Source organism: Hylaeus anthracinus, unplaced genomic scaffold (genome assembly GCF_026225885.1).
Source record: "Hylaeus anthracinus isolate JK02 unplaced genomic scaffold, UHH_iyHylAnth1.0_haploid 3, whole genome shotgun sequence".
Classification (NCBI taxonomy): domain Eukaryota; kingdom Metazoa; phylum Arthropoda; class Insecta; order Hymenoptera; family Colletidae; genus Hylaeus; species Hylaeus anthracinus.
In genome coordinates this window covers 15897525-15923044 of record NW_026535284.1, presented here as the reverse complement: position 1 = coordinate 15923044, position 25520 = coordinate 15897525, and the positions used below count along the sequence as shown (strand labels likewise).

Sequence of the window (25520 nt, the reverse complement as noted above, 5' to 3'; positions counted from 1 at the left end):
TTTCTCTTTATTTCGTGTTTATTTTGCTGTCGTCTGTATTTGGTTGTGCGTTGTGCTGTTGAATTCGCAGAAATTCATACATCTGAAATCGGGGAAATGATGTATCGATACATCGTTATCGAACGAATCGTTTGACAGTTATTAACTAGCTTCAGAGCGAGTTGCTGACGTTCTATTCAAAGATGGCGGTGATGAGTACGCCATGTTTTTTGTGATGTTCGCGCAGTAGACAAATTTTTTGAGAATTGTAATCTGTATGAGCAAAATGGCTGATGATGATCCGTGGTTATTGAAGGAAGACGGTTATTTAAACGTGGATACCGAGTGTAAAAGTATAATCTATCATGATAATCTGAATGTGTTACTAATCACTACTGGCAGTGCGCAAGTATACGTAGTTGATGTCAATTCAGGAGTAATATTGCAAAAGAGTTCTTTGTCGGGTAAGCATTTTGGTGTATGGTTGTTTTGCGAATAACAATTTATCGTCGATATCCTGTTGTTCTGTCATACATTTTCTCAATGGTTTTCTTTGTACTAGTTTCAATCGCGCCTCATGGTCAAGGTCGTATACGTGTATAAAACGTCAGGCGTGATTAAAGTTTTTCTAATTCGAGTGTCTTCGCAATAAAACGGTCAATTTTTCATAGTCATAAACGACCTTCCACGACCTATTTCTACACTTTGAGGGTCTGCCACACTCAAACAATTATTCGAGCACAGCTTTGTACTGCATTTATTATTGTTGCTCATTCATATATTTAGACTTGCTTCTGTGAAGAATTTCTTATTCTTGTTTATTGTTATTGTAAGATAAAAGTTTGTATGAGTATTTTATCGATTATTTTATAATTAAAATGACTTCATTTATTTAGTAATGTTTGAGGATATGCTCCAATAGTATTCTACAGTTATAGAGATAAATCTACATTTTTTGTTATGGTTCACAGGCAAATTAAATGGAAAACTTCAAGGTGCATATTTATCAAATGGTGTAGATAAGGTATTATATACAGATGGAAGAGGAATTGGTGTACGTAGTGATTACAATGGTGTACTTCTTTTGGACACTCTTTTACAAACAACCGTTTCACGAAGCGAGGATGTTATAAAGTTAGAGTTATTGTTTTCCGAAGCTACTTTGTTATATCAGTGTCTACGATGTGTAGAACTACCAGGTGTAGATCATGTGCAGGAGGTAATTCAAGAATTAGCAAGTAAAACTTTCACGGTAGAGGCAAGTCAGAAAAAAGGAGTCAAAGCCCAAAAAGTAAGCATAGAATAAAATGTAAGATTATCTGTTCACATTATAAGATGGTTAATTAATTTCTAATGTTTTCATTTGTGTGATTTGCAACAGTGGAATACAGTATGTCTCGAATTACCACATGGTTCTTTGAAGCTTGTATGCTCAGGATTAGTAATGGAATTGAAAAGATTAAACAGACATATCCCTGCATTGCCAATTGCTTCTGCTATCAATGAACGATTAAATGGCTTATTACCAGGCCTGGCATTGGAAGGGGGTCCTGTTGATAGAGCGTTAATGTTTAGCGAAGTAATGCGCAGAGATACATTTTCAAAATGGCCACATATGAATTACAAGTATAAAACTTAAACAATTATCGTTACTATATATTAACTACCATAAAATCTCAAATACAATGCACAGCTGTGATTAACCGCATACTTAATTTAGTCGAAATGTTTTTTTATAAAATGAAAATTCGTATGTAATACGTATCTATAACTTTTCAAGATTTTTTTTTACAAAAGAACAAATAAGAATTTATAATATTCAAATATTATTTATCGTCGTTATGTGTATTATACTCAAGATTTTATGGTATTAGCAACAACAGATATATTACATACATGTCTCTTTTTAGATGGGCTTTACCTGACCAAATGGCTCACGTTGGTTTCTACCACCACCCAAACGCAAAGACCCAAGGCGACGACAGAGTGATGTGCTTCACGTGCAATTGCTGTTTAGTTTGTTGGGAACCAAAGGATGAACCTTGGTCAGAGCACGAACGTCATTCCCCCGCATGCCCCTTCGTTAAAGGGGAGTATACACAAAATGTTCCTTTATCAGTTACCCTTGCTACTGCTCCTGCACGCGAGGCTGGCGATACGATAGACGTGATTAGCACTACAAACGCTAGTGGTCTCGTAGCTACAGCTTCCAGTAGCGGTTTTATAAGTGTGTGGAATGTTACAAATCAACTGAAGGTAAGCATTTATTGCTATGTATCAATTATATATTTTGTATATATGTATATATTTATTAAATGTATTACCGTCTTTACAGCGGGAAGTGTCATTTTACGTGGCCCCTGTAGAACAAGAAATAAACAACAAAGAATCGATACAGTTTGGTTCCACAAGAAATTTGACTTCGTATTTAAGGACGCTTAATTCGGAAACAGATTCTCTCTCTGATTACAAGCACGCCGCTTCTCATAAAGTGCAAATTACGGCACTGTCTGTAGTAGGCTCGCCCAATTGTCAAAGCAAAGAAGCAAAAACTCTTGACTCTACGCTTTTACCTGGAGAGACATCAGACTCTAAAATTAGGCCATGTGTAGTGTGTGCTGTTACTGTGACGGTTAGCAATCCGTCGCAATTAAGGACTTTAGAAAATGTATGGGCTGCTTCGACAGATCTGGCTCCTTCTTCGTCTCTCGTTCGTGCAATGAACAGTGTAAATAGTGCCGCCAGTGATACTTTAGATATAATGAAGGTGGCAGGTGATAGGTATACACCATCGAGATTGCACTATTTAGTACTTTATGATTTTTATCATAAAATTGCAACGACGCAACCAATCAAAGAAGATAATACCAAGGACTCGAAAACTAAAAAAACATTATCTGGAACGGGGACTAGTGCTAGCTCGAACGGAGAACGTCAAGGGAATTTCTTTCAAGATTTTTTGCTTGGTAAATTTTTATATGAAGTTCCGATAGTCCCGGTGATAGAGGATGTAGATTCGGATATAGTAGTTGGTCCACATTTCGATAATATCTTTCCAACGACTACTCTTACCGCGTCATCTTCCAATGGGATCTATTCGAAGTCGATAAGTTTCACGGTACCTCCGACGTCGAGTTCATTTGATGCGAATTTTAATCCGATCAATGGTCCAGAACAGTTTGCATCGACATCCGATTTGACAACAGCAAATAAAAAAAGTCTGGATATTATGAAAATAACAAAGACTGAACCAGTTGTTATAAAAACTTTACCCATCGAAGCTCCCGATTATGTTAAAATTACGTATATCGGGCCGTCTATAGATGGAAGACATTTATATGTTGCCATGTGTCCTACAATAGATAATACAGATTCTTTGAGTTCGAACAATAATCAGATGGACATCGACGAAGACAATGAGTTTTTCCCACAGAAAGGTTACATGTATTGGGACCACAACGATACGCATTCTGGTAGATTGATAAACGGCGAAATACACGATGGTGCGAATAACGCGAATGCTATATTGCTTGTGTATGCTTTGGACTTTTCGGGGCAGGTGGTTAAGGTGTGCTCCGAACCTGTAGCGAGGCAAGAGCTGCCTGCAGATCAAGCGCCCATCGAGCATGTATTTTTACCTCTTCAAGAAAAAGATAAATGTGCATCATCCGAAGAAAACTCTACTAAGAGTCCTAATACTAATTCGAATACTTCAGAACCTATTGGACAAGTAGCTTTAGTTTGCAGGGATGGTGTAATCAGAGTATTAAATCTGGATTCATTAAAAACTGTTACGGAAGCGAGAGTAGAAGGAAAGAAGTTTGTCTCTGTAGCTTACTGCAATAGTACGTTATTTGTACATTATCGGTATCTGTATTAATGGAACCTGTTTTCATTAGATAATATCTTTTAGGTTTAGAGAGACTTTGTGCATGTACAAGCGACGGCGCGCTTCACTTTTTTGTCACAACGGATGAGGAGGATTCCATGGAGGATAAGGAGGATGTTGAAGATGTTAATATGATGGGGACAGAAGAGAATGGTAGTAAAGCTACAGTACCTAGCACGTCGACCTCATTCACTTTTCAGTAAGACTCTGGAATCAGTAACTCGAAAAAATTTGCATCGAGTTGATGCAAGATGATTGCATTTTTTTTTTTTCAGAGATCAATTGATTGCGCACAAACCAAGCTTATCTCATTCAGATTTACGCATTCTATACGAACTAACACGATTCGATCGACATTCTCCCGCGTATGGTGCTACCGTTCCACCATGTTGGAACGAAATGATGCAAGGTCAGAAACAACGTCGTTATCCACAACATCTTCATCAATCGAAAGATCAACATCATACGCGAATCTGGCGTTTGCATAACGAATGGTATGCGCTAACGCCAACACTTTAAAAACTACATGCTCCATTTTATTTTCTCTATTTCTCTTAATTTTAAATTGTAGGACCACTTGGGACGAACATGTGTTCGAATTAACTCTTCCTCGAAGCGCGTCAGAAAATATCGGTCACGTAGATGTGAGATTCAGTTTGCACTCTGTATGTCAGGAATTGCCAATAATTCAAATTACCCTGCTAAAGCAAAATGTAAGAAGAATTGGTCATAACAAATCCCCCTTAAATCCAGTGGACGAAAGAATAGACTTTAACATAGGCAACGAACAGAAGGGAAAGAATCCCGTGACAACGGAAGAGTATCAGCGACAGCACAACACGGAAATATTATGTGGGCCGATCGAATTGCATCGTTACATGGATTTATCATGCCGTTCTGGTTGCGTTACATTGACCAGTCCCAAGCTGTTCCGATCCAAAGCCAGAACGCTTCTTGTTCACATTAAGGCTTTGATCGATCCAACGAAAGATGGCGTAAGAACAAATATTAAAATGTTATTGCTCGTGTAAATGTTACAATGCAGCGTGAATAAAAGAGTATTATACCTTGATTTTTAGGTAACTACAAAGTCGAAAACCAATTTGTCAGCCAACAAACCCCCTACTTCGAAAAAGCTAAGAATAGTGGAAGTGGTACGACCGCCTGTTCCTGGCAGTACTGCGGAACGATTTGTGGAAGGTCCAAACAGTAAGAAATTAGACTGTTATATCGGTAAATATTATTTATGTCGTTGCTATACGCGATGCGTAACTGGTGCAAATCATTTTTGTATTGTTTTTGAAGGCTGCGATTGGATTCATGAAATATCAATCACCGTTAGAACAGTATATCCTACTAATATACCGAACGAACGAGCGCAGCGTTGCGCTATGTTGGAATCGAAAACTTGTTTTGACAATTTATTGAGCGTGGCATGTTTGGAGACGTCTGATAAGTAAGGAACAATTTTCGAGAAATGATTAGACGTGTATATGTATTACGTAGAAGTGTGTTACAGAATATGTGATTGTCTCTGTTCCAGATCTCCCATTGCACAGTCACTCGCGTTAGATATTCTCATATGGATAGCCTCTATTAGATTAACGAGGTTACGTAGCAGTCAGAATAATATCAAAATAATATCGTTTCAGATGAAAACAATTCGTTCTGTTCAATCACGGTTACCTAATTTGTTAAAGACTTGCCTTTTGCATGCCGGACGAAGTATAGCGCACAAATGTATCAAATTAGTTATACTTTGCAGCAAGTATGTCAGCGATACAGTAACAGCCGGGTAAGTTAAAAAAAAACGTCGCAGAATCGATTTCTTAGTAATATTCTATAAATTGTTTTCAGGGATTTTTACCATTCGGAGCATCCACCGTTTAATTTTTTTGATGAAGCACTGGTTTCAGTTTTGGTGAAACTTTTACCATCGATTATAGAGGTTCAATGGGCTGGTTCATTGCGGTGGTTACAGTTGTTAATTACTAGAATCTTACCGCTGGATAGCGAACATAGCATTGCTCTGCAATGTGTCACTCTGATACAACAGATAGCTGCTGAAATATCGAATCGAGTAAATCCTTATCATTTATTGCTTGCAACGAGGTAAAATTCAGTTTTTTTAAATACATTTTATCGTAGTGGCGCTGGTGAATTGAAAAATATTTTTCTTTTTATAGGTTCGGGTTGTACAACAACCCGTTTGAGACGGAACTTTTCGATTTCGAATCGCCGATGCCCCCAAAATATAACCCAATACCTTCCACGTACGTGTCGGCTGTAACCAATGAACAAGCGGAACCTCCAACTGCTTCGTCAAGTTCCGTGTATTCTCAGGATGCTATTGATTTGAGGGACCTACTTACACTGCCTACACATCCAGCTACCGAATTGGTGGTGCCTAGCAAATTAAAGGCTTTATGTACTAATCATAGTATGAAAGGACTCCTCGAGGTAATGTATCGGTATCGTACAAGGAAGCGTGATATCCGATCATGGGTTTAATAAGAAACATTGTGGATGTCGCGCAGGTCGAACCGCTTCATTTTACCTGTCACGCTGCCTCTGACGGTACCAAGATGGAGAAAATTGATCCATGTACGAATTCAATTAATATCGGAGCTCCTCTTTACGATAGCACGGCTACGAACAGCAATGGTGTGCCTGATATCAAAACCATTCATCACACTTACGTAAGTTTCGTAACGAACAATCCAAAGTTTTCTTTTCTTTTTATATTAGTGCATCGAGGATTCTCTCATCACTTCTGTTTCTTCTTTGATTCCTTGTTTTGTTAAACTCTTAATCTGAACGATTTCACGAAGCATGAAATTGTGTGAAAACAGAAAAATCATTACCTATATGAAAAATGACACACAGTATAAATACAACAAGCAATCAAACAATTTCCATTTTTTTTCGATTAAAACAGTGAAAGCTGTTGCAATATATACATTTTTATATATGGTGTATATGTTTTTTCAAATAGAAGAAACATAATCCAGATAGAAATTGTACATTGTAGAACTTGGATGCTGGATCGCTAGGATCAGATGTTCAGGCTAAGTCAACACCTATATTAAGCGATTTGCTTAGTCTGTGTACAGGAAGAACGTTAAAGAAGCCAGTTCCACAACTGATATTCACACCTGATAATCAATCAGACTGTGATGAAACTAATGATATGTCTGTCAGCAATCAGACATGGCATGATACACAAAGCGATATGCCTAACTCACATATATTAAGTTCTACTGTAACGAAAGAAAAGTCGTCTGTACAAAATCTCAGTACTACCGTAAACAGAGTCGAAGACAGCAATTCTAAAAAGGTAGACTACATAGATGAGAAGTTGCACATTTTTTTTTTCTGTTTCTCAGTTCGACGATTTCCTGTCGTTACTATGAATTTTTATAGCTGATTAATATGCTGCTTACAACTGAGTTCATATAATTTCGTTAATATTATTGGATTACACATACACGTACACACTGATATACATATACATATACATCGCACAGCTAGATACACGAAATGAAAGTTGCATGATTGCCTTTGAAATTATTTTATATCATGCATTTATTATCGATGTCGATGTAACATCATTTTTTTTTAAATATCGTGCATCGTACCATAAATATTTTACCTACTAGATCTACTGTGATCAGGAGAAGTGATTGAATTATTCACAGAGTCAAGATTTTGCTATACTCAATAATTTCGAATTCGATGCACGAAAATTTACGGCACAAAAACTACTTATACCACCTATTTAAATAAATTTTGTTTCTGTTTAATGCTTTCAGTATTGCACATATGTAAATGTGATGTACATCATAGTCTCATAATTTGAAGTCACAGATTAGTAATTATCCGCATAAAAAAGATGTCTACATGTATCAAATGGCATGCAAGAAGGAAAAACTGAGTTCACTCCAATTTCTGGCCTTTCACTATCGAAACTTTCCGATATAATGTTCCACAGAATAAAATGATTTAATTTTTGTGCATTTTTTCGTGTCTGTTTGAATTAATATGATCCACTTCATAATAAAGTAGAAGTGAAGTAGATATTTGGTAGTGGTCGAAGCAGAAATCTTTAAAGGTTTAATAATCGTGACATGTACACATTACAGCGGGATGATATTACGTTTCCATGGGGAAGATTACTATGTTGGCCGCCTCAACAGGCATTGGTAGTCGATAGAATGCATTCTGGTGCACGACGTTTCGTGATCCTCGATTTTGGATCACCTGTATTGCTTACGGACTTGATGATTCCTTGCTGCAGTGATTTGGCATCGTTGTCCGTAGATATATGGACGAAAAGCGAAGAAGTCGATGGAACGCGTCTCATCGTCGCTAGTGATATAGAAAACAAGCCGCTGGTAGTGTGCGATCTTCAACCACCACCTGTGTGTAGATACCTGAAGGTATGAAATTCTACACACATTTTTGTTGTCATTCTACGATAAATGTACATGGTCCACGCAAATTACTCTATGACTTTTAGATTACAACGATAGGTCGGTATGGAATGTCTCCAACAATGTGCAAAATTCCATTAGGAATGTTCTATGGACACATGGTGGTTCTGCCTGGAGAAGATTACGCTGAATTAAATAATACTTCTCAAATTTTTGATATGTTTGATCCCAGTGTACAAACTACAATTGATACACAGTGCAATATTTTGTCAGCTCTCGCGGAAGATGTTCAGTGCAGGTATTTTTTTCAGTCTCAGTAATCTTGATTTCCTGTGTAGACATCTTCTCATTGTCGGTATGTAATTGGTTTAGATTCAGCTTAGCCACTGAAAGATTAAAAAGCTTATTGGATCCATTGTTGTGTTCAGAAACTACCAATGTTATGCATATGCAGCATTACCTCTGCTACAATAAAATATCCAGTGAGAATAAAGAGCAACCGTCAGCAAAAATATTGGCGACTTATCAAGTACGTTAAATTATATAAATAATGCATTAATGAATTAATGTAAGGAATAAGTATTAGTATGGGAAACGTGCACGTTAAATGTTACAGGAGTGTATAATGTTTCAACATCAATTGAACGTTGTACGCAGCGTGTGGAGACGTTTGGAGTCGTGGAAAGGTTCTCAGAACGTTCCGACGATGCAGCTGTCGAATGCACCTAGCGATAAATTACGAGTTCTCGGAGAAACTTTGCTCGATATTCTTTTATACACAGTGTACGAAATTGGTCCTGTAATGAGCGTATGTATTCCTTTTCTACTTCATTTTCAGTACTAACATTTTTACGACGATTCATAAAATACGTGTATCGTGTCTCTAGATTCCGATGTCGATATGTGACGTGTTCACACCAACAGTTTGTGAAAAGTTTTTCCACTCGATTTGCGTCGTAACGCCAGTTCCGCGTTTACAATTACACGCCGTTGCACTTTTAGCGCGTATGGCTGGTCATCAGCCGTGGTGGGGCAATTTCTTGTCTAACACGTTGATCAATCTCTACTCGTCGTCGTCCACACACATATTCCCTCAAGATAGGTATGCTCTTGAATTTTTAAGTGGTGCGCACCATTCATGAAACAGTTTTAACTGTAATTAATTTGTAGGGTATTTATTTTGTTAACATTCCTTGGACGGAAATCATTGATCGCCGGAGTTAATAGATCTTCTGTGATAGATGCGATGGTTCGCACGTTAGGCAAATTATTGACGCCATTATCGAATGCTCAAACTTCTAGTACGAATCGCCTGGATGTAACTCTTATTGGCTGGGTGTTACTTTTCTTGTCAGTGTGCTTGGACACTGTAGCTATTCCCCCTCCATGTTTAGAAGGGAATAACGAGAAAAGTAGAGAACAAAGTAGGTACTCGTGTTAAATAGAACAATAGATACGAATATTTAATACGAGTAAGAAAATGTAGTTTTCGAATTACTTCTCGAAGGTCTGTTGTCTCGCTGGGAGTTTATTCAAGGAGAGTCTGCGATGCAACGAAAGTATGGTAGTGCCAATCGGTCTCCAGCTTCCTGTAGTTATCGTAAAAAAATACAGAAACGTTTGATGCATCACAAACAACAGCTTCAAGAGTTGGAACAAGCAAAGAAAGCGTTCCATCCATCGTCACAGGTATAAACATATTCTTGTTTATATTTTTATCAAATCGAAGAAGATAGTAAAAACTGAAGAATATTAAATTATACTATAGGGTTGGGAGAGTCTTTCGTCGTACAGTGCTTTGTTGCATTGTAAAATGGAAGCGTCGCTAAAGTCGCAAGAGCGATTGTACAAGAAGACGTTCAAGCAACATTCTGCCAAGCATCTTAAAGATATTTTAAGTGTTCGAAAAAATGACGCACAACACGCTTCACGCAGCCCGCGTGCGCAACCACAAGCAACCACAAGGTGCATATCATGATTAAAATATCTGTAATTTTCTAGTAAGATTGTACAAAGTTTAGTATTTGGTAACGTCTTCTATGCCCTATAAGTTCCAGTAAACCAGAAATAATGGACTTGGATATCGAGTACATATCCAATTTGTCTCATCAACATGTTCTACCAGTGGCTCGTGGACTGATTGCACTTATTTTGTGTAATTCTGCTAACGTGGATATGTTCCTGTTGGCATGCAAGGTAAATACTTGGGGGATACACACGTGGTTACGTGTTACTCTCTCTTGACCCTCGTTCCTTTTATCGTAAAGTCTAACATAAATTTACACTCTGTGCCTTTTCTTCTACGTGTTCACGAAGTTTGTTATTCATGAAATTGTTTATCCGTGGCTTTTCGATATTTATGAATGCTTAGCGTACCACTTTACGATTAAAGAATTCTTAGCTTGTACACCGCTGGTACTGTTCATGCTTTTGAACTGTTAAATTGTGTGCCATATAGGTAGTCGCTAGGCTAGTGATATCTACACGTCCTGCAATTAGCTTGTGCGAGCTTATGAGCGAAGAACAGCTCTTAAAATTAGTCAGACTGGCGACAGGTACATCTGATGCTGCCTGGTCTTCGCACGCTGTTTCGAGTTTGTTGCAGGACTTATTAGAAGGTACAGTCAATTTTTTATTGTGTATTATTGTTATAAAACACTCGATTCTTGTATTTATATTTGTATATACATCCTTTTTTTCATTTGTTTTCATCGTTTCCTTTTACAGGCGGAAAATTATTCCCGAAAGCGTGCCCCACGCACGAAGGAAGTCCCGCGGAGGAAGGTTTCGAATCCCTTGTCACGGAGAAAACTCGAACAACAGAAGACGATACTATTGGCGCCGCTGGAACTAGCAGCGCCATAGTGACACTCGGTAACGACGAAGAATTTGCAACTGGTGAAGTTGAAGAAGACACTCAAGATACTATAGTGGTGACACCAGCAATTGCTTCGACGCCAAAGTCCAATGGGTTTTTACCTTCGCTTTTGGAGTCTGACGATAGCGAACTGGAAGAATTCTTGGATGATATTCTTGAGCGTGGTAGAAACATGTTGAAGAAAGGCAATCCAGTGTCCAAGACCAGTTCCAGGTACATATTCTATAGTGTGTAGAAAAATTATGAAGTAGCGTAATTTATTTACGTAAAATGCGTGGGCTAACCGTATACTTTTACAGCATTTCTTTGGCGATGGATTCAAGATTAGAATATGGTTTGGAAATGGGATTAGAGATAAGTTTGAGATTGTTGTCTACCTTTGGCATGTACAATTTACCTCAAAGTATAAATGCCACGATACACGTGAGTTGACCATGTGTTTCCTTTTATTTTTAAAACGTGTACTCTGCAGGAAGAGATTTAGATATAATTTTCTCGTGAAAGGTCCCCATGGAATCTAACCGATATTCTCAGCAATCGTCATCGAGAGTTGAATCTGGGTGGAACGATAGGACTCAAGACGTTTGGAACTTGACTGATACTACAGCTTCCAGTTTATTAATGTTAACCAGATGTTTTGACAAAATAGTTACAGATCTCTATTTACAGGTAAATATTAAATCTAACAAAAAAGAACAGTATTTATTCACTTTCCTATTAATTCGTGTCTAAATTATTTTTCTGCGATAGAGTGTGGGAACGAACCTAGAACTTGTCCTCCAGCTGTGGTTGACATTGAACTTTGACGCGTCTTCGGAACAATCTAATTCTTCTAATCAATTTGATCCTTCGTTGACACCTGTTATTCCATTGAGCTCCACAGCTATTTCCAGCCTTATCTCTGCGTTATCCTGGTAGATATGACATACCAAAGTTCTTCATTTAAAAGGTTTGAATCGCCAATAACAAAAGAATAATAATTTCTAGGCATCCAGGGGTATCCTTGAGGGCTTGGTGTCTCGCTCTTCAGTGTTTGACTCTCGCAAGTAATCAACCATTACAGACAGATTCTACAGAAGCTGCGAATAGTAGACAGCCACTAGACGGTCTTCTAGGTGGTATGGCTGGATGTATCGTAAAAGAACGCAACATGGGCCCCATGCTTCTGCGTTTACTTTCGGGGAGCGGATTAAATATTAATGCCATGGATAAACAATATATCATGGTACGTTTAAAAATGTCAAACAATTATCCCTACATCTGCAGCAGTTCACAACTCAGTACTTCAATGTATTCCATTTTTAGGCTGGACCCACTGTTTGCCAAGCACTTCAAGATTTTCTAGTGAGATTAGAAATGAGATGCGATGTAATTACGCCTGGTAGCTCTTTAGGGAACACATTGAAGGAGCTGTTACTCTGGGTAGTGTATCAACTCGTGCAACCTGGTGGAGCTCTTTCATCGAGGAAAGGACCACTAGACGCACAGTACAAACTCATAACATCATTGACAAATTTACACTTTGCGAACACTGACCTGGGAACCGCGATGAGTGTAACGGAATGCGTGGGAGTGTTGGTCTTCACTTATGTCAGGGGTTCAGGAGGTCATTTTTATTTTAAATACACACTATAGAGTTACGCAATCTTGTAAGTATTTGTAACAAATTGGTTTTTTTTTTCAGTTGGAGCACAGTGTGGTGGGTCTGTTGATTTAGCCAATCCGTCTGGCGGATTTAGTGGTTTATTCGCTTGTGTACTCGGTGGTGACACAAGACAAGGACGTCCAGCTTCATGGGACACCTTAGTCGTAGCTCTGATTAAATTAGTGTGCCGGCTTATTCAAACTCCTTTACCGAATGTATGTATCGTCGTTATCCAAAATATTGACTCATCGATAGAAGACAAGTTTACTTATTTTTACATTGCAACCTTTTTTATTTGTAGAGTTGCGCAGGTCGATCCGATAGCTCGATGCGAATCGATCTCTCTGAAACAAATCTCGGGTTAGCAAGTGACATTAGCGACGCGCAAATGAAAATAAATATCTCGCAAACTGACGAAAGCAAAGTTGCAGAACAACAGTCCTCGTCTCGCTTGCAGCAATCCACGCTCAACAAACCCAATATACGATGCGTTGCAGACACTGGTAAGTATTAAAACACGGATTATCTCTTTTTAATCAATCATTCATTTCTGCACTGTACATTTTTCAGTTCTGCAACACGAACCTACTATGATGCGATTATTAGGAGCTCTTGGTCATAGCACTGGTTCGTCTCTGGCTATGCTTCTTGGCGAGAGCGCCGGAGCTGGAACCGCAACTGAACTTGGCGATCCAGCCTCGATTCCAGATGCTACGTTTCAACTGTTGACCACACTTACAAAGAAAGCGAGTAACCGTAGCTTGGTTCTCAATCCACTTTATCAGTACCTCTCTTCCTGTAAGAATCGCTATTTCAAGAGTTTTGTTGTTCCGAATGCTATAATTCACAGCGAAACTTACATCTTTTGCAGCATCAGGGCAAAGAGAACTAGATCGTCAATTGGGCGTCATGCAGTTGTCCGAACCCCTTCTCTGGTACATCTTAAGGGTCCTGGACAACGAAATGTCGCTGGCAATGTTTACAGCGATGGGTGGAGTGAGAGTACTTTGCGAGAATTTAGTGAAATCGAGCATTGGCGAAGGTAATGGCAGTCCCGCTTCACCAGGCGTGATCGCCTTGGTGATGGAACACCTTTCCAATGCCCCCAACGTGGTGCCAGCGGCTTCTGCTAGCGGCAAAAAATCCGCGAACACACTGGAGACACACGACGACGGCTTGTTAAACTTTGCCCCCTTGGGCACGATATCTTGGTTGAATCCTACAGCCCAACCAGCGGATGTTCTTATACAGAACGCTACGCCTCACAAGAGAGCAAGGACAGCCGCGTGGATGTACCATTGTTACCCTGACGAAGCATGGGTTGATCTTACTATCACTCTACCTTGCGCTATACTGTTGAGAAAAGTCGAACTCCAGCCACATCTCACATCTTTGGCCAGTAAGATAAATCAATGTTTTGTTTGAAGGTTATGCTATTCTGTTATAGTACTCTACAACATATGTCATGTTTCGTAGCATGTCCATCAGCCGTAGCCATCGAAGTTTCGAGGGAAAGTAACAGTCCACTGACTCCCGTCTGCCCACCAATGCCAACGGCAGGATTGACGTTTATATGTATCACATTGTCCCAACCGGAAGTGGCAACTTCTGTTCTTGTACGATTATACAAACCACGTGACTCGACGAACATAAGCTTAAGTCAAATTAAGCTTCTAGGTACGACAGCGTTCGGCGAGATAAAAACGAGTCACGATACGATAGACGAAGAGCAACTGACGAAGACAAGGTAATTATGGTTAATTTTAATGTAAAATATGTTCACTGTTCCATTATAAATTTTAAAAGAAAAAAAAACAATATTTGATGATGTATCTGTCCAGCTTGGGTTGGTTGCGATTGTTACATCAGTGTCTGTCCGTGAGCACATTGAACAGCAATCTCGCTGTAAAGGTGCTTAACTCTGCAGCTTCGGTCGAAGGATTGATTGAGGCATGCTGTAACCTCCTGTTGCTCCCAGCACCGTCTCTCTTTACTCCTAATTTGGAGAGGGTTCTATTGCAACTAGGCTTATACTCTCGAGAGCTTGGACTTCGTCTTATTGGTCTTTTATTGAACAACAGGTCTACTCCTTTTTTCCAAGGTACTGCTTCTCTCTTTCGGGAACGATTTCCATTTCTCTTTATTTATTATTTCTTAATCTAATTTGCAAATTTTGTTCAGGTGCTGTGACTACACAAGAGACATCGACCGTTCAGTTGGTCGTTGAATTACTCCAACAACTTTGTTCCATTCAGGATTCGTGCACAGAAGCTCGTATGGTCGCGGTGCTTTCGTGGCTTCAGGCATCCGCTTTGAATGGAATCTCTCGGCCCACCAGTGGTCCTAACGCGATCAGTCCGCCCGCTGTGTACATTCATTGCGTGTCTTCCATTATATGGAAAGCTCATCAACAACAGAATTTGAATTATGACTTGCAAGCCCTCTTAACAGACGAGCTTTTCAAGTAAGCGACTCCTCGTGTTTTACAATCTTTCTTGGTACAGTTTAATGAAAAGTATCCTTCTTTACAGTGCTTTGTACCGGTGGACCTTGACTTTGGATACAGGTTCAGCTTTGAAACAGGCGATAGATTCCGCCCTCTGCGCGTTCTGCTACGTGAGACCAACGCTGTTCCCTCTACTACTCCAAAGAGTACGAATCTTGGTGCCTAATATGGCGACGGATCACTCTGCATCCATATCGGATGATTGCAAGGAAAGGGAAGGGCAAATTGATGATAAAAAGAGCGAAATCACTGGCGAGGAATGGTACTGTCGTTACGTACTGTGTGAATACAAGCGATTGAACTTGACAGAGGGACAATTGCTTACCGTCGCTGCTGCTGCGCGATCTCCGCCAGGTATTCAGCAGCTGATCGATTCTGGACTTCCTGCTCTGTTGATGGCGTCCATTACTGGTAAGTTGTTACAGTATTTTCACCAGAAGATTCTATTTTGCTAACTAGATTTTTTGGACAGATTTTTGTAACTTGGAGGAGTCAAGACGGCAACAGCAACAGAGTAGAAGATCGTCGTCTGACGACTGTTGTCCGAGTAATTCGATGGCAGGTTCTAGCCTAACGGATAATGATAAAGCTGGCGAAACTTCTATGCAAACGAATAATCACTTTGGTCAGTGCATACACGCGTTTTGAAGATTCATCATTTCTACAGATTTTGAGGATGGAATGAATAACATGGTTGTTGTTGCTTAGGTGGTCTGTGCCTGACGGATCCAGAAAGTATAGCGATGGTGTTGGAATTCCTGACGCTCGTGTGTTCGGAGGGTAGAATGCGGGATTGGTTGGGAAAAGAGGGCTGTGGGTTTTGGTTACCCCTTCTTTCTCTCCTTAGCAGTCGACCTATAGAAAATCCATCTGTGTCTTCTTCAAGGTAGAACAAAAGCTAACTTAAAAAATAAATTGGATGCTGAAAACGTCTATCCTTTACAGGTGTTCCAAAACAAATATTTCATACTCCTCGCTGGAGAGTGCCATGATTAAATTTTTATCTCGTTGTTGTTGGTGCCACCTTGAGAATCAAAAGCTATTGGCTGAATTATTGACAGATGTAATTTCTCAACAACGAACAACGTCTAGTAAGTCTTCACCTACTTTTTAAAGTTAACATCGTGTACATTTTGTGTAATAATTCTATATTTTTTCTTTGTATAGATGTCCGATACCTTCATGGAATTTCTGGTTTTACCAGACGATTGATCTTGCAATTGCTCTTGGAAGGTGAAAAAGTGTTGGTCTCCGTAACTTCGGAAGCGCCTATGAAAGTTTCAAACACGGCGGCTAATTACAGTATGCCGTCTATGCCTCCACATCCAGCTCATCCGCTGGGACATTATCATCAGTTGTTGTATATGTCCACGCAGTCAACTGTGGCGGACATATTGCAGCAAGTATCTGGTGAGCATGTCTATATGTCGACGGTCGTGTGTTTTTAAGTGTATATTTTTTTAAGAATCAATTAATCCTACGCGTATCTGTTCAAAGGGACATGGCTTCTTTTGCTGCTACCAAACACGTACAAGGGTAACGAAGCTGGATCGACCAACAATCGATCCAGGGAGCTCTGGGAGTCCGGCATGGCCTTTATAGTAGATACTCTTAGCGTAGCCGCGGGAAACACAGCAAAAGATAAGAGAGCTAAGGAGGCGTCTAATAGATCACAAGCTCGTGCTCCTACTGTGAGAAAGTCACGATTAAATTTTGGTAAGTTGCTTTAGTGGCACCCATCTTTGACAAAAATGCTAACTAAAATTTTCATCTGTAGAGGGAACTTCGAATGCTACTAAACCGACGAGCAATAACGTGCAACAGAATCCTGGTAGTTCCACTAATCAACAGTATTTGATCCATTCGTCGCGTCCGAACACTCCGTTGCCGCCTCGATTGACCATTGCTCAGCTTCTAGCCATCGCGGAGGACAGTGGGATATCGTTGTCAGAGCCTTGCTTGCATCTCATGTTACGTCAACGTAATAAAGATTCGACAGGTATTATTATTATTATTATTATTATTGTTATTTCTAGATGAAACTGATTCATTAAAGAGGTGTGTATCGTTTACAACTATATTTTTTATATTTTTCAGAGGACCTAGCGAAACAAAACGACATCGAGTTACTAAATTATAGAAGCATAGAGAGTTCGTTGGGCGTGTTTAGCGCCGGAGGTGGTTTAGCGGTATTGGCACGTCATCTGCCATTGATCTATCCGGATTCTAGAAGGCCGCCGCCTGTGGCGGAGAAGTCTCCGCCGCCAGAGCAAACGTACGAAGACTGGGTAGAATTGGAGGACAACGACAACATGTACGAGCTGCTGGAAGTAGGTGGGGCCAACTCGTCCACGCAAACGTCGTCTCCGGCTCCCTATGTGCCTCCACATTCTCTCGCTGCCTTCGGTCTCTTTCTCAGACTTCCTGGTTACGCGGAAGTGTTGTTGAGACACCGAAAACGGGCACAGTGTCTGTTACGTCTCGCTCTGGGCGTGTCCGACGATGGCGAAGGCGGAGACGTTTTAACGTCGCCGTGGGCCGCTTCGTTACCAACGTTGCCGTTCCAAGTTCTGAGACAGGTACTCGATGCCACGCCGCCAACCACCGACGACGGTCTCCTTCTGCGTAAGACCACCATCGAAGTGGGCGCCATGCTTCTCCTACTGAACTGCCTGGCTATATTTACACATCAGACAAACCAGAACGAGAATTCTGAACAGAAAGGGAGCGGTGGTCAGGGCGAGGCTGGTCGAAGCGACGAAAACTCGCATTTGTACTGGGCGAAGGGTACTGGGTTCGGTACTGGTTCCACTCAACAGTCGTGGAACGTCGAACAAGCCTTGCTGCGACAGAAATCCGAGGAAGAGCACGTTACAGTATTATTGCAGGTCCTGGCGAGTTATATCGGACCGGGTGGCCAGAAACAAAGAGAACTGCCATCGCCTTTTCCCGATCTACTTGCTCTCTCGTGTCTGCTTCCCGCCTTGTCCTCGTATTTAAGAAACGACTCGGTGCTGGACATGGCCAGGCACATTCCTTTGTACCGTGCAGTGCTGCAATTGCTCAGAGCCATGGCTCGTTCGAATCAGTTGGCGCCCCTTTTACTACCAAAAGGAGGGGGAAAATCTGGCGAACCGTCCGTTGTGTCTCTTCTGTCGAGTATGAGGGTGTGTGTGGACACATACGTCCATAAGATAAATCGCACCAGAGGCAACAAGTCCAAGACATTGTTCAAGTACCCAGACGACACTGAGCAGGACGAGGGCCTGGCGACATTGATCCCTGACATTCAAGAAAGTGCTACCATAGTGCAGAACTCCACCGCCAGGTTATCAGGCATCGAAGAAGAGCTGCCAGGACCCAGCCCCGCTGGCCCTGAGTTACCTCTTCGTTCGGTTGAACAACGATATTTAGAGGTTATGAAGAATCTACAGTTTGGTAAGATGATTCTGGGTCCTTTGGATAAGATAGTTCGACGTTTTGAAAATGTTACAACTAGTTTCTTCGTTGCAGATACGTACGAAATGATTGCTGAGAATCCAGAGTCAAGTGGATATAAGTTTGCCGTTTCGTACCATTTTGAGTCGACCATGAGGGCAGCGGGCGAAAGAAGTCATCCCACTCGGGTCAAGAGACTGGCACAGGAGGCTGTTACGCTTTCCACTGCTTTACCTTTGTCATATAGTAGTAGCGTTTTCGTTAGGTGTGACACGGACAGATTAGACGTTATGAAGGTACTTGTAGCGTTTGAATATGCGTAATTAGTAACGAGTAAGCGTATTGTTTCAACGTTAAATGTTTCTTTATCTAGGTGCTGATAACAGGCCCGGCAGAAACGCCATACGCGAACGGGTGTTTCGAGTTTGACGTATACTTCCCACCGGATTACCCTAACAGCCCGATGTTAATTAACCTAGAAACCACTGGTCGTCACACCGTGCGATTCAACCCAAATCTCTACAACGATGGAAAGGTCTGTCTGAGCGTGTTGAATACATGGCATGGTCGCCCCGAGGAAAAGTGGAATGCACATACTAGTAGTTTCCTTCAGGTAACTAGGATTAAAAGAGACGATTAATTTGGCTACGTTATCATGAAACTTTAATCGAAATTTATCTTGAAAACAGGTCTTAGTGTCGATACAGTCACTGATCCTAGTATCGGAGCCCTATTTCAACGAACCTGGATACGAACGGTCACGAGGCACGACGAGCGGAGCTCAATCTAGTCAAGAGTACAACGCGAACATTTGTCAGGCTACTGCCAAGTGGGCCATGCTCGATCAAATTCGCAATCCTTGTCCCTGCTTCAAGGAGGTAACCGTCGCGGTGTACATGTCATATAACTCTCTGAACAACTACCTTTGTACTCATACGCAATTCTTCATTCTGCAGATAATACACACTCACTTTTGGATAAAGAGACACGAAATCGTTGCACAATTAGAGGGGTGGATAAGGGATATGGAGATGCATGGATCGGATCGCAGATTCGGGCGCACACTATCCCTGAACGCTTTAGCTTTAAGGGTAAGTGATGCAGAGTATAGCGTTTCACTCCATCGACTAATAGATACACCAAAAACGAAAATTTATATTTGCGTCCATGTTTGTTCAGAGACACTATAGATTATTGAGAGAAGAGTTGAACAAACTGCCAACTCCCGAGGGTTTGGAGGATTTGGTAGAGCCGCTCGCATCTCCAGGCTCGCCTATCGAACTATCCGGCACCCCGGGTATACCGAACTCGCCACCGACGTCGACGGTTCCCCCGGTCGCCACACTTTCCACGCCGATGAGCAACTCGATCGTTTCCATGAACAACGCCAGTGCCAGCAATCACGTACACCATGACATCGATACGGACGTTGAGATGGAGAAGATGGTTTCAAAAGTGTGTGAATAGCTACAGGATGTTAATAGACATTGTTGGACATTTTGAAAAGTCTATATTGTTTGTGTTATGACGGACAAATAACGGACTGACCGAAGGCGGAACGAAGATCCTAGTATCTTGTCGAATTTCAGATGATTGACGGATAACGAGTAGAATGAAAGCTTACGGTAACTTTTTGGTTGAACAAATGATCATGGAAGAGGAAGATCGGTGAGAATGTCTGAATATATACGTGTGTGTATATGCATGCGTGTGTGTATGTTATGAGAGAGAATATAAAAGAAGAGGGAGGATGATATATAATGCATATGCACGAAAGTAAAAGAGAGGAAACGGAGAGATTGTATCGGATGGAAATGAAGAGGTAAGAATCAGTCGATGATTATAAAGCCAGTATGAATGTGACCAACTCATACGTAGTAGGTACTATCTGTGGCTACTGCTATGCTATATGTATGCTGCATTCTACTACTTCGTATTACTATAAGTAACAACTGTTATTCGATATTTATTATACGTGTTCCTCGTTTACGTAGCCGGTAACCACCCCCTACTCGCAATGCGACCGATCTTAAACAACGCGTTTGTCAGCGAAGGAGACGATTTCAAGGTAACACAAAACTGTACGGAGCAACGATACGAAATTTCTTTATTTACACGAGCGAACGCAAAATGACACTCTACCAATGCACAGGTAGATCGACGCGAATCGGAGTACTTCTGTTGAACGTTCCAATTTCGTTACTACTGTCGATTACGTTCAGATCTTTTCTTCCAGTTTTTCTTTTTTTATTGTAAATTTATCTTTTTCGTTTTTTTTTTTCTTTTTTATTTATCGCAAATCGTCTCAACCGTTTAATTCAACGTCGCATTGCATCCGACTTGCGAGTAGAAAACGACGCAGAAAATTGCTCCATAATGCATGATGCAGTTAGCACTTGATACGTGTGTGCGCAGTGTGATTTAATATTTAGCGTGTCGGTATCTATTACGGTCCGCACTGTATTTTTTACGAGAAATAATAGTTGGACGCGTTCGGCTTGAAATACGATCGCCTACCTTTCAACAGCGAATTTCTTTTGACAAATTTATCGGGAGAACAAGACGTTTTACGAAGTAGTCTTTAAACAAAGAAATAAATAAATAAATAAAAACAAAAAAAAAAAAAGAAGAATCGAATCAAATTTACGACCTCCGTTCAAGCGACGATACAGTTTTGTTCTCTTCGAAACATTTTTCGTTTCTTTATAACACGTGCATCTTTGTTTCAATTGAAATAGTGCTGATCAAAGGCGGATGCAAAAGGAAAGTTTGTACCAGGTCCGATGATTTCTCGCAGAGAAAAGAGCAAACACTGGACATACGGATTATATCCGAGACGTTTCATTTGACACGATAACAAACGGGAACTGATTAAATATATCGATGACGCAGCGATTCTCTCAACCGTCGCGGACACAGGATGCAACGACTGACGGATTGCTGTCGTACAACTAGTATTCCCCTTTGTCTGTCAGCGACTAATTACGGTTAGCTGTGAAATTCCTGGTTGAATCGCGTCCCACCAGTATCAATGATCGTTCTTTCTGTAAATAATCGTCACACGAATAATTGTACCGCATTACAAGTAAATGTTTGTAATTCCGAAGTAACTGGATAAAAATGCTCCGATGTAACGTATACTATTGCATGGATTCCTAAGCAATTGAACAAAGCGAAAACACGTAACATGATGTACGTGACAGGAGAACGTGTTAATAGTTATTTATAATAAACGAATATTACCACGCCATCACAGGTGAGCTTTATTTATCACCGTCTTACCTGTAAGAGGTAATCCATATCTAATCGAACGTTAGACTCGATTAGACCTAGTCCAAACCAAACTGTATAATACTATTTCTAACTAGTTAAATTCTACGAGGTTCAAGACTTTCTGAGTCTTGCATAATTTCGACATTAGAGACCCTTTATATATAAGAATAAATGTAAAATCCATTCGAGTATTTCCCGCAAGATATACGATGGTAATTTTACAGATTCTCCAGGTATGAACGTGGCGTGATTTATGTTGAATCCCGTTTGCTGGAAATTAGAAAAATGGGGAGTCTTCCGGTCAATTCGCAGGCCAATTTGTCACGAGTAAACCTATACCTGTTCGTACCAAAGTAGAAAATCATTTTCCACCGTACTTTCGTATAGCTCCCATATGTCGACCCCCTCGCGGAATATTAAATTTTCAGAAATTTCGCGAAAAAGTCGAGCGCTGGAGATGTAGGTTGCTTTGAACGAGACCCGGTACTAGGATCTCGATACGTTTTAGTTTTAATGTAAACGAAATCTACCTATCATCCCTATAAATATTCAAATGTAAAATTGTCTCGAATACTCGTCAACGAATCGGTAGAATGTCGATCGGTAAACGGATTCGTTCTGCAGATTGAACGCAGTTGCGCGCACCATTAATTAATTATATTTTCAATCAATTGACAAATCAATCGCGAAACTAATTGCAGTTCTTATTTCAGAAGTAGAGAAAAGTTGATTCTCGAGATAAGGATTGTTCCCTTGGAGCAACATTTCGTTAAGCAAAGAGACTGCGTCTGCACCTGAACGTCTATCGCGACTTGGTTCTAATGGCCTGCTCGTTTACGTCTATTACGAGCGTCTCTAATTGACACCTATGTATTCCGATTGCCATCTCACAGTAAATGCTCAAGACGCGTTGGCGTTATCGGGCTTTATCCAGCGACGAGCTTGCACCGCTTGCAAAGTTACATTTTCGATGCAGCGATTCGAAAGGAAAATTTCCTCTGCGAAATTACAGGTGCTTTTCCAGTCAGGCGTTCAAGCTGGAGATCGATGGAAAGAGGTAGGTTTGATTTCATGAATTCTCTAGAAGTTCAAATGGTCAATTTTTAAGAATGCCTTAGTAATGGTCTCTATATTAGTCTGTTAATTAGGTATAAGGCGTAATTATGCTTCGATCGATGCTGAGAAGAAGAATACAGCGACAGGATATCGAGGTACGCACGTGCAACCGATGGTCCGATTTATAACGTTACTAGCCGTATCGCTGGCGTGAAATTTCATCTGTAACACAATGCTGAACGAATATGGCACTTTCTATATTAAACAGTGCCACGTGCAGTTGACCAGTCGGTGCAGGCACGCGTAGAATGTGACTCAACTCGCATGCATATAGGCATGATCCTCAATCTACAACAAATTTTGTTTCCTATAACAAAAGATTTCTCAGCTGAATTTCGATAGTCTCAAGCGACTCATCCGTTCATTTGATCGAATCGAATAAAGCGTTGTAAACGTGTCCTGCGCTAAATTTTAATTAGTGCTAGATCTGGCGATCACGTATTTGTGTAATGACGAACGACTCTTGCATTATCGATGGTCAAACCCCGATAAAATCTGTTTTATATGTTCGAGTCCGTTTCGAAGCAGTAAATTTTGAAGTAGTCGAGTCTTTCGACGCAAGTTGCTAACTTTAGCGTACTCGTACTTTATGCGCACGGTCGTTCATGATTTACGTTCTGGACTTTCAGAAGCTTATTGCAGAACCTTTGTAAATTCCGGACTAAACATCTGTAGTTTGCACGATAAATCAAAGCTGACCACTAGGATCGTAGGAAAACGTCGATGCTACGTGACGCACAATGCAAGCTCGCGGTGAGCGTAATAGGTGCGTTTTGAAAGGCCGTCGCGTCGCATCGAGGAGTGATCGAGTAGCTTAAGCGATCCAGGCTGCGTCAGATGCAGGTGCTTCGTTAATTATCCTCTGGATCTAACTACGTCCTTGCTCCTTTCGATGACAATTCAAGGATGGCGATTAACTGAAACAAAATAGTAAGAGTTACTTTAACTTTCTTCAAGCTCTGTGTAATTACTGTTTTAGGTGAAAAGAAAACCGAAGCGCACGTGGTTCGATTTAGCTTTTACAAGGCGAGGACTGTCAAGCGAGCGTGTTACACGTAAGCGTTGCCGACAAAAGGCTGATTAGCCGGGCGCTCGCACGAAGATTCTCGATTCCTGGAATCTTCCAGAAATTCCTTTGTTCTGTCAGGCTGTTTAAAAGGCGACATGTTTATAGTCCGAGCAACCGCAGCCGACGTCCTGAGAGTCGAGATCATCGGCTGCTCGAACAGCCTTTTTAAAATGCCTAACGAGGCGTTCCTAGCGAAAACGATCGCGTCAGCTTAAATCGACGTTCCGTGCGATGTTTTATCTTAAATCGATGGTTGAATTACGAGGTAGTGGAGAAGAGAAAGGGGAGAAACGGAGACAAAAAGGATGGAGGGACGAGAGATTCTTCCCCGTCGAGGAATCGACGATCGCCGTCAGGGTAGTTCGAGACTGTTTTTGTCGGATTTTAATCGCTTCGGAGTGGTAACGCCTATCCGAAATGGGATTATCCGAAAGCCTCCCGTTCAAGCGCGGCCGCTTGTAAATGGGATAGAATATTCGTGGTTGTAGTCAGCCAACGAATGCTAACTTTTTAATGGCTTCCGAGCGGAATTAATATCGGTACATTTTACCGGTGTTACGCTCCGTTAAGTAAACAATCGTCGCGTAAATATCTGTGTTACGCGGGAAATACCGTTCCCCCGACTTTTCTGCAGCCTCCACCCCCTCGTCGCTTTCCCCTGACATCGAACGATTTTTCAATGCGCAACGTTGGGCGGAAATTTAAAAACGATGAACGTCCAATCAGAAACGATTTCGATGTAAATAAACTAGGTAAATATCGTGAAACTTCACAAATATCCAATTCGCTACGAAAAATACAATTTACCATTGGCAGTATCCCATCGTTACCCTCTGTCAGTCCTGTTCTTCAAACATCTAACTTGGTTTTTACTTTTTCAGGTACCCCCTTCGCAATCTCTTGGTCTTCCACCTTCTTCTTCGACCACAGAGACAAACACCTTCTCTTCTTGGTAATCCTCGACTGACCTGTAAACAAAAAATTCGTTGGCAGTTTTTCGCGTCGAAATCATTTGCCAGGGACACCGTTGAGTACAGAGAGCCATAGAACAAGAAGCACGACAATTCCTCGCGCGGTGGGCGTAAGAAATGCTGGACACGCGTATTTACGCGAAACACGAACCATGAATTTTCCTCCAAAGCGTGGTCGTCCTTTGTTACAGAGTTTTCAACTGGAAGTTGAGCAGAGGGGGTTCTCAAGTTTTTGGGCTCTAGAAAAACAAATGGTAATGATATTTCATAGAATTACGAAAATTGCATCTGTTTCGTCGTTTTGGAGTGAATTTCCTCGTTAT

General features: G+C 40.9%; 1 protein-coding gene and 1 long non-coding RNA gene across 3 annotated transcripts; both read left to right on the top strand.

Annotated features, from left to right (window-relative positions):
* The first annotated feature begins 145 nt into the window (after window positions 1-145).
* LOC128893507 (baculoviral IAP repeat-containing protein 6) lies at window positions 146-22018 on the top strand. 2 transcript variants are annotated; one of them, XM_054154505.1, is made up of 51 exons: window positions 146-443; window positions 951-1270; window positions 1361-1605; window positions 1890-2235; window positions 2315-3824; window positions 3893-4067; window positions 4144-4362; window positions 4440-4863; window positions 4948-5101; window positions 5174-5324; window positions 5412-5663; window positions 5726-5980; window positions 6055-6328; window positions 6406-6567; window positions 6900-7205; window positions 8011-8307; window positions 8388-8599; window positions 8674-8830; window positions 8918-9109; window positions 9189-9403; window positions 9472-9725; window positions 9809-9990; window positions 10070-10266; window positions 10353-10497; window positions 10760-10919; window positions 11029-11392; window positions 11479-11602; window positions 11684-11848; window positions 11930-12093; window positions 12167-12404; window positions 12485-12785; window positions 12864-13039; window positions 13126-13327; window positions 13395-13622; window positions 13696-14223; window positions 14301-14571; window positions 14666-14925; window positions 15006-15288; window positions 15356-15741; window positions 15803-15955; window positions 16039-16216; window positions 16276-16421; window positions 16498-16740; window positions 16828-17046; window positions 17108-17329; window positions 17428-18768; window positions 18844-19064; window positions 19142-19381; window positions 19458-19646; window positions 19725-19859; window positions 19948-22018. In XM_054154505.1, exons 1-51 carry the CDS (start codon window positions 257-259, stop codon window positions 20233-20235), a joined length of 14256 nt encoding a protein of 4751 aa, XP_054010480.1. In that variant the 5' UTR covers window positions 146-256; the 3' UTR covers window positions 20236-22018. The 2 variants fall into 2 exon arrangements, with proteins under 2 accessions (XP_054010480.1, XP_054010481.1); XM_054154506.1 differs by lacking the exon at window positions 6900-7205.
* A 231-nt stretch (window positions 22019-22249) lies between these two features.
* On the top strand, window positions 22250-25285 carry LOC128893534 (uncharacterized). The gene is made up of 4 exons (XR_008461370.1): window positions 22250-23098; window positions 23178-23252; window positions 23787-24087; window positions 25108-25285. It is a non-coding gene; the product is annotated as an uncharacterized LOC128893534 (long non-coding RNA).
* Window positions 25286-25520: the final 235 nt, after the last annotated feature.